The sequence below is a fragment of the Chionomys nivalis genome, chromosome 25 (genome assembly GCF_950005125.1).
Source record: "Chionomys nivalis chromosome 25, mChiNiv1.1, whole genome shotgun sequence".
NCBI classification, from domain to species: Eukaryota; Metazoa; Chordata; class Mammalia; order Rodentia; family Cricetidae; genus Chionomys; species Chionomys nivalis.
The window spans coordinates 16215487-16225105 of record NC_080110.1 but is presented as its reverse complement, the minus strand read 5'-3'; the positions used below and the strand labels follow the sequence as shown (position 1 = coordinate 16225105).

General features: G+C 36.1%; 1 protein-coding gene across 1 annotated transcript in view; it reads left to right on the top strand.

Moving 5' to 3' along the window:
- The first annotated feature begins 403 nt into the window (after nt 1-403).
- Lrriq1 (leucine rich repeats and IQ motif containing 1) overlaps nt 404-9619 on the top strand; it is a 123819-nt gene continuing 114603 nt past the window's right edge. The window contains exons 1-5 of the mRNA XM_057757912.1: nt 404-461; nt 1503-1559; nt 3336-3480; nt 6430-6556; nt 8581-8672. Coding sequence (XP_057613895.1) covers nt 3340-3480; nt 6430-6556; nt 8581-8672 — 360 coding nt within the window. The 5' untranslated portion in view covers nt 404-461; nt 1503-1559; nt 3336-3339. The remainder of the gene's footprint in view (nt 462-1502; nt 1560-3335; nt 3481-6429; nt 6557-8580; nt 8673-9619) is intronic.

Sequence of the window (9619 nt, the reverse complement as noted above, 5' to 3'; positions counted from 1 at the left end):
AAATTTCCCAACTTATAAAAATAGCTACCTACAAGGAAAAAATGAATCCCTCCTCCCGGTACCAAAATGCAGTGACCTTGCTGAATTCGAATCAAAGTTGTTTGTCCTGTTTGGGCACCTGTAAAGAAAGGCTGCTCAGCCGGCTCTGGATAGGCTGTTGCCATGGTTGCGGTTTGTTGAGAGGCTGGGGGCGCTGGCTCCCAGGAAGTCCAGTTAGCGCTGGTGAGTGAGAAGGGTGAGTGCAAAAGGTCCGCTGTGGTAGCGTGGGTGCGCCCCGTCTGGTGGACAGAGCTCCTACTGGCCCAATCTGCAGGACGGTCTCGAGGACAGGGTGCGCGGGGGCTGCGCAGGACTTCAGCCCTTTCCTTTCAAGGTTTTCCTAGCTCTCTCCAAACTTGAAATTCTTTTTGAGAAGCTAGAGAGACTGTCACACTCCTCTCGACCACACCCCGCCTCAACTGGTAATTCTTTTCTTCCCATCTACCTTCCCCTTTGCTTATTACCCATATGTAATGATTTCGTAGTTGTTACTTTCCCCAGAACGTTTTCCTGTTCCAGACCGTGGAGGGCGGAGAGAGTCCCTTAATCTTAGGCAGTAAGAGAGCCCATGTGGTTCTTTATCAACTCGAGGTAGTCTAGGGTCGCTTACTGACACTAGGATCTTAACTGAAAAATTCTTTTTCGTACATTTACATATATGGCTAAGTGTAAATTTAAGTTCTCATTTCTCGGGCAACACAGCAAAAAGTTTTGAAACCATTTGTGGGGAAGAAAGATATGTGATGTCCATAGCTGAAAGAGAGGCAAGTACACGCTTTTATGTTTCACTCTCTTAGCTTTTTAAATACCAGTCTATGATTATGTGGAGAGCCTCGCATAGAAGTAACGTGTACGGTGGGGCAATATGTACAAGGAATACTGAGTGAAACACAATTCAGTAGGTGCCCAAGCCTGATTTAAGGCATTGGAAGAATGTTTATATCATGAAGATCAGCTTCCTTGTGAGACACTATTCCTGGGAAGAGTTGAACAGATTGCCCACTTGCCCCACATGGGAAACCTATGGCAAACCAAAGTTGAAATACCACCAAAATCCAACTAGGAGAACGTCTGAGCTTTATTGGGGTTACTGACAGGAATATGTTTAAGGGGGTGTTTCAAAAATGACTGAACGGCCGGGCGGTGGTGGCGCACGCCTTTAATCCCAGCACTTGAGAGGCAGAGGCAGGCGGATCTCTGTGAGTTCGAGACCAGCCTGGTCTACAAGAGCTAGTTCCAGGACAGGCTCCAAAACCACAGAGAAACCCTGTCTCGAAAAACAAAACAAAACAAAACAAACAAACAAAAAAAAATGACTGAACGGCAGCTGGGTCACCAAAAATCCACTCCAACATGACTGAGAGCTCACAAACGCTGGAAACACGAAGCATACTGTAGAGTCAGAAGGAAGCTCAAACAAGTTGGACTCGGGCTGCTGAGCTGGTTCTCTCTGCTTCTTCCAGGTGACCGGTCTGAGCCTCTGCTAGGCAGCCGTACTTGTCTGAGAGTGACTCCTCCGGGTAAGATGCCTGAGGAGGGAGGAGCCTAGTGACTATATTCTGGTACTGAACTCTCTGGAAGCCTTCCAGTAGTTTACATACTGAGTTTAGCGACCCTCCCTGCAGGGTGGAATATCTCCCTTCCCCTTAGAACATTCTGTCTTAGACTGTTCCTTTCAGGATGGAATGTTTTACCTTCCTTTATATTCTGTGTCGTAAGGAACTTCCACGCTTGATAGGCAGTTTTATGTTGGAGGAAAGTGCCTCGCTGCAGGTCTTCTCCCAACAGTATGTAGTAAAAAGAATGTCCTACAAAGACCTATGCAAATGTTTCATTTCATTTTCTTTAGTATTTGGACTTTAAAGACTAAGATCCGGAGATCTGTTCAGTCAGTCATAAATGAAGCACTCAACGTGGCTTTGAATGCATGCAATAGATTAACATTTAAGTTAATCCAAGTTTAGTGAGAAAAAGACGGAAAAGAAGGAAAGGAGAAGAAAAAAAAAGAACAAGAACGTCTAAGACCTTAAGGAATAGGAAATACTTGTAAGACTATTGTAGGAGAGGAAATGAGAGCCAACCAGCTCGTTTTCAAACCTTCAGCCTCTCCCAGGACTTCCAATAAAATGAAAAGCCCAAATAGCATGCAACTGTGTAATTCATTACAACCTAAACACATGTTCATGGACATGTGAATACTTAGAGCAAAACTAAAAATTTTTTCAGATTTTATCTTTAGTATATATGGTGTACTCATATTTTGATTTCTATGTTCCCCTAACTTTTTCTGTTCTATTTTATTATTAAAACATGTTTATCAAAAGCAACAGATTAACTTTTTGATAGGTTATTTATGGCATAGAGTTTTCAATATTATTGGAAAAGGTGTTATACAGAGAGACTACAGGGGAAATGTTTTTTGCTTGGAAGGCTCTTTAATAGTGAGAAGATCTCTGACTTTGTGCTCAGCATCTCTGAGTCATGGCCCTGTCCCCATTATTCATTAGCACAATGGTTTTAGATGGTTAAGTAGCCTTTTAGGACATTAGTGTTCTCATGTAAACAGTGACTTCATAATCTTTAGCCTGTTAATTTCTCCCAAAGATCAGTTAAGGGTTTATCCTCTAGTACTTGGCCTATGACAGCCCTGAGCATCGGGGACATCATTACAGTGGTGGTGGTGATGGAAGTGGTGGGTGATGATGAAGATATAAAAGCATATTCCTATCTAGTGAATATCCATTTCAAGTATTAAGGATTTAAACAGTAAATTGTAGATTTTACGCTGTACATTATCTGTTACTGGGTGCCGCCTTAGCAAGAGCATGTGCCTGTGTGTAGGGCAGAATCACTAGAATTTGGACTCAATGAATTCAAGGTAGCCATAGATTGCTCTCAGAAATAGATTTGAGATTTTCTCTTTGGTGTGTTTTAATCTGTAGATAGTCAAATGGTTCAACTTTTTTTTAATGAACTATATTTTCAAAGACAAGATTACTTGGAAATTTCTTAATTGTGGGAGATAAGCCTGTTAATCCCATGTGATTTTTCTTGAAGAAATGAAAGAATAGTAATGGTTTTGGCTATAGTGTGCTCAAAATATTTTAAAAATTGAACAAATCTACAGGCAAGGCCACATTCCTTATCATGTAGAGCTAGCCTAATATGGTACCATACAAGTGGCTTTAAATTAAATGTCTACATGTATGTTGGATTGTGTGACAAATTACAGAAACCCATATTTTTTTAGAGACATATTAGACTCTTTTCTTAAGTTCTATGTTTTCGTTGTTAAGAGTTATGGAGGACAATGATGACAGTGAGGCAAAGCTCAGAGAAGAAATAGAAGCTGAATTGGATAAAATCAGCATTTCTTCCTTGGAAAATGATGAGGTGGAAATTGATTCAGAATCAGAAACTGAGAGTGACAATAGTGATACTGTAAGTGTTTCACATTTTTTCATTTTTATTAGTTCATTGAGAATTTCATATTTTGATTTCATACAATGTGTTCATCCTTTTCTATAACTTTTCCTCCAAGATCCACCTCCCTTCCCTTCAGACTCACCTATATGTCCTTTTATTTTAAACCCAAAATGGAAAATTGGCGCTCTCCCTATACTCTTGGATGTGTACCCTTCCACTGGATAGAGTGTGATCCACCAAACAAGGGCCATGCTCTTAGAGAAAATTACTTCTTTCCCAGTTGCTATCAGTTCCCAGTAACTCCTTAGTTATAGGTGAGACTTCAAATCACTTTTCTCCACGCTGGCATTTGGATTGGATTGTGCTTGCACAGACCTTGTGCATACTGTCACAATCACTGTGAGCTCGTGTGCAACTTCCCTGATGTGTCTGTAAAACACTGCTTCATTGCAGTCATCCTCTGCCCCTGACTCTTGCATACTGTCTGCTCTCATTTCTGCAAAGACCTCTGAACCTTTACTGGAATATTATACAAGCCTTTTTCTGTTCATTTTTAATTATTTATAATAGAGTCCTTTCCCCCAATTCCTCCAAAACCCTCCCCACTTTAACTCCTAGAAAATTTACTCCCTGTTTATTTCTTCTTAGGAAACAAAGAGACATCTAAATAATAATCATAAAATTAAATAAGATAAAACAAAAAAAACAGAAAAAAGTGTCAAAAAAGTACATGAAACATATGTACACACACACACATCTTCATGCACAGGTATTCCATGAAATCATAAACCACAGTAAAAGCAAAAGGACCCATAAAACTATAAAAATTATATGGATAAAATAATTTTGATTCGAAGAACCTCCAAAGATGCCATTGAGTGTCTTTTGTGCTGGCCCTGTACTGATGGGCATGGGGCCAGCCCTTAAGAGTGATGTGTTTCCCCCAGTGGGACAACATCAGAGAGAACCCATTTTTCATTTCAGAGTGGTTGTTCATTAGTGACAACTTTTAAATTAGGGAACTGGTTTTGTCCCTTTCTGTCTCAATGCTGGGACCACATCTGGGGCAGACCCCTGCAGGCCGTGTGCATGTTGCCAGTCTCTGTGTGCAATGGCCCTGTTGTGCCAAGAAGGCCTTCTTTAATTGCTGTTATCCGTGCCCTTGGCTTTTACAGTCTTTCCAACTTCTCTTCTGCAGTGTTCCCTGTTCCCTTGGTGGAGGGCTTTAATTGAGACATCCCATTTATGACTGTGTGTTCCAAGATCTCTCACTATCCACATATTTTTTGGCTGTTCCTCTCTATATTTTTTCTCATTGACTGCGGGAGGAAGTCTCTCTGATGGAGGCTCCGAAAGGCACTGACCTATGTATATATCTAGCATATCTTGCAAGCAGGTCATCATCATATATCAAATAGTTTGTATCTGGGCTCATATTTGCTTTTCTCCTTTATCTGCAGAGAACATTATAGTGCTACAGACATTATTAGTTCATAGAGGTGGAGGTTGTAGACAGGCATCATTTTGAATTCTCCATATCCAGTGAGTTATGTAGATTTTTTTTTCTTTAGTCTTGCCATCCATGGCTTTGCTTATATTAGGCCAATGTTCTACCATTGTGCTATACTTTTAGATCTGCTTTTCTCATTATTTAAGATTCTTCTTCACTTAGATATTAGTTTTAAAATAAATTTAACAATATCCTCTCTTTTATAGCTAATTTAAGTGAGAAAAATGCTAGAATATTATATACCTAAAACAATTTTTTTAAATATTTTTTTGCTTCATACACAAAGGCAAAATAAACCTTTCAGGTAACACTCTGGCTTCAGATACCATAAAATTATTTGTAGAATTCAAATATTATTACAAGGAAATAAATTATAATATTAACTCAAAATGAAAGAATCAAGGATTTAAAATTATCTTTTACAGAATGTACAATGATAAATACTGGTATTATTTGTGTTCAAAACACTTTGTCACCAGGCAGAAGCAATCACAAAGGATTGAATAAAGGACAGAGAACATAGGAGGAGAGTGGATACTTTTTTTCAAGACTAGTTTAGTATTATGTCATACATTTTAGTGTGTGTTTCTGTAGCTGAAAGAGGAAAGTTAAGTGCATGAACTTGTTCTTAATTGTTAAAACTTAACAATGCATTTCATTGGTTATAACAAAGCCAAAATGCTTTTTGTTTAACTCATGAAAACCCAATATGAGAGAAAGCTTTGTTTGGTCCCATGATATTAAGCATGTGATTTTCTGTATCCAGATATCTATATAGATCCAATCACTCAGTCACACTGTGGTTTATCTTCCTTAAGGAAGGTTTTCTACTAATGTAGAGATTTATTGATAGTTTTGGAATTGTTATTGAAATATATTTAAATGTGTGGAATACTTTTATGAGTATATTTTGTAGTATACTGTCTAACTGGTATTTACATAGGAATGAACTTAATTTGTAGGATAATATTATCAATCTATTTGGGTATTTAGAAAATTTGAAAATTTATTTACATAAGTATTTTGATAGATGTTCTGTAATGTTACATAAATGCAACTGTATTTGATAATTTCATATTAAGCACTTACATAATGTACTAGGTAATATTATATTTTTTAAAATATTTCAAAGTTTGATTTATATTTCATAATAAATATTTGTGATGTATCAATGAAATATCAAGAACTGATATTGGAAACATAATACCTCTAATAAAAAAGAAAATAACTTGATAACCTTCTCCACTTGTCTTAGAATTTTCTAGGAACACATAACTGCCTGGAAATTGAAAGAAATATTAAATCAAATATGTTTTTCTGAAATAGACCCATTATATAGAGGCACTTTTACCTATTTGCATAGTTTGCTAAAGTTTTTGGTGTAAAATGAATGATGTGATATTTGACATATATTTTTGGTAATCTTTCTTATACTTTTGTTACTCAAATTTCAGGATTTAGTTGAATTGCCAGAGTCAGTTCTTCACTGTATCAATGTCATTAAGAACAAGAGTAAAACTGCAGAGACTCTCTTTCTTCAGGACTTAGAAGACACCGACGTCTTCAATGAGTACACAGAACGTATACATCAAGGCGAGTTGTTCTTTTGAAGAACCATCTTTGAGAACCAGCTATTCCAATCAGTAGCATTATTCTTGCTAAGACTGAAAGGATAGGCTGTACGATGAAAACCCAAGGTTAACTCTGCCCATTACAAAACTGCACTGCTGCAGAAATTGTTGCTCGCTAGGATTAGGAAGTGCAGAGTCAATGCTAGCACACCTGTTTTATCTTGTAGAGTCTTATCCTGAAGCTCCTTATCACAATCTTGGTCAATAAATGGAAACTGAGCCTGCTTGTCTTTATACATGGAGTTTTATGAAGACAAAAAAAATGATTTGAATCATGCACAAAAAGTTAATGATAAAAGAATATGGTTAATGGTATTATTTTCTTTCCAATTATTACATTTTAATAAATGTAATAAAGATTGTGAGTAAATATCAAGGAAGAAAAATGTATTTGGTAAAGTAAATGGGAATAGTTCCCTGTAAGGGTGGTTTGCTATTAGAAAACACTGACAAAATTTGATACATTAATTGAATAAAGAAATCAGGTGTAATTACATTTGAAGCTACAATTAGAAGAAAATAAAATTCAATTAAATCTCATAAAATAAATTAATATCATTCATCATGGTAATTTGAAACTTTTAAATTAGCATGTGTAGTAAAATGTTTTCATTATATTATAGAAGATTCTATTGCTAGTTTCCAGCAAGTAGCATTGAGCTTTGATATATTCCTGATCAATGTGTCATTGTATATAATGTATGTATGCAATTTCCTTTGAAATAAAACACTCCGTTTTGGAGGGATGCTCCTCAGTACTCAAGGATGTGAAATATTCCATCCTGTGGGAAGTTCAAAAGGACTCAAAATGTCTAAAAAGGGGCTCCCTAGGACTCAGAAACTGACCATCTGCAAAGCTTCGAAAATTTCAGAAACACTATGTCCCTTATTCCTTAAACTTACATAAACTCAAAACTGCTTAGAGACATCCTAAGGTGAACCTTCCTGCCTAGTGGAGTCTCTGTCTAGAAAAGGCTCCAGGTCATCATAACTGCCTGGGAGATGGAGAGAGCAATAAGCTTCTTCAGAGAGGTGGAGACCAACTGAGTTGCTTCCAAGAGACACTCTCCAAGCATTAGAGCCCATTGTAAATCAGACAGTGGAATCCAGGCTTCCAGTTTTCTTAAGCTATCAGTAATACTGGAGTGAACTGTGTTGATGATCAGTGATTGTGGTGTGAACTGTGCTGATGATCAGTGATGGTGGTGTGAACTCAATGATGCTGGTGTGAACTGTGTGGATGATCAGTGGTGGTGGTGTGAACTGTGCTGATGATCAGTGATTGTGGTGTGAACTCAGTGATGCTGGTGTGAACTGTGTGAATGATCAGTGATGGTGGTGTGAACTCAATGATGCTGGTGAGAACTGTGTTGATGATCAGTGATCCTGGTGTGAACTGTGCTGATGATCAGTGATTGTGGTGTGGACGCAATGATGCTGGTGTGAACTGTGGTGATGATCAGTGATGCTGGTGTGAACTGTGTGGGTGATCAGTGATGCTGGTGTGAACCGTGTTGACAGAACTGTTTTTGCATCATTCCTGTTTTTGTAAGAAACCACTTACCCATATTCATGTAAATAACCTCAATGATCCTGTTGGTTTATCAAGATTTATGTAGTTTCTTTTTGGTGAGGTTACTTACCTATCTCAGTTGAGTAGAGGTTTGCTTATCCATGTCTTTTCAGGAATTGATTCACACATTATCAAGCAAGAATGATTCTATATGCATAGAAAATAAAACTCATTCTAGAATGTGAACAATGGTAACAAGATAGAGTGCTTTAGACGATTGCTTTTATTTTAAAATAATGATAAATTTCTTACAACTTTTTAATAATTATTCTCTATTCTGTGGAGTTACTGTTACTGGTGAAGTATGTTGATAGAAATGAAGATAAAGGATAATTAAAAGTTTGGAGGTTTTGACATATATTCTAATATTTGAAATTAGAATTATTTTTTTCTTTTTCTAGGTTGTGGTTGTGGTACAGTTTCTAACAGTCGTATGCATTTGAGGACTGGATCACCAGCTGAATCAAAAGCAGATTCTGAGCAGTTAATGAAAGTATGCGTTTGACATCCAAATGAAAATACATTACACTTAGGAATTTGTTGTTTTTCTACAGTGAAAGTTAGCTTATTAGCTTCAATTAGATGATTTTAAGCAAATAGTCTTTGATTTCATGGTATCCTTTGGCATATTATATAAAACTACACAAATTTCAGTCATTAAGGTAGTGATTTAATATAAGTATTTGAGAAATAAATGTTCATATACACAGAACAGTAAAATATTAATCTTGCATTTATCATTTTTTGGAGCAAGAAAATGACTATATTATAGTGCTGATTGTTTTTCTTGTGAAAAAAGTACTTTAACAACATTATTTTAAATACTTCAGAGAATATAGAAAAGTGGAATATTTTGTATTACTTTTTGGAAAAAACACAGAATAAAATTTCTGGAAATATCAAAGTCAAGTCTCACATTTTACAGGTTGAAATCCCCAAAATATGTAATAAAGAATGTCTTTGACAGATTTTCTTCTTAGATTCAGTTATAATATTGGTCTATTTTATCTAGTTTTGTTCCTACTTTGTAAGAATTGGAGCACAGCTTGAAAAACATTTTGCATCCTTTATATTAACCCTCAGATTTGAAGTACCAATTTTGAATTTTTTTTCCTCATTGAAGACATCCTGCTTATTTTGAAGTACATTGAATATATAATTATCTGATACTTAGTCAAAACTATGTGCACAATTCACATTTAAGTAAATAATAGTTCTCTTTTTATTATACTGAATATATTAATAGCCTATGTACATGAACAATCACCGTAGATATAAAAGATAGAAATCCATCAGGAAGCAAGTTTATGAGAATAAAATATACTTATAAAAATAATTAGCAATGTATTTGAAAGGATTTACAGTATATAAAATTCTCATTATGAATATTTAGAAATATTAAAATCATGGTTTTATTTTATTTTGTCTTTCTTTAATAAT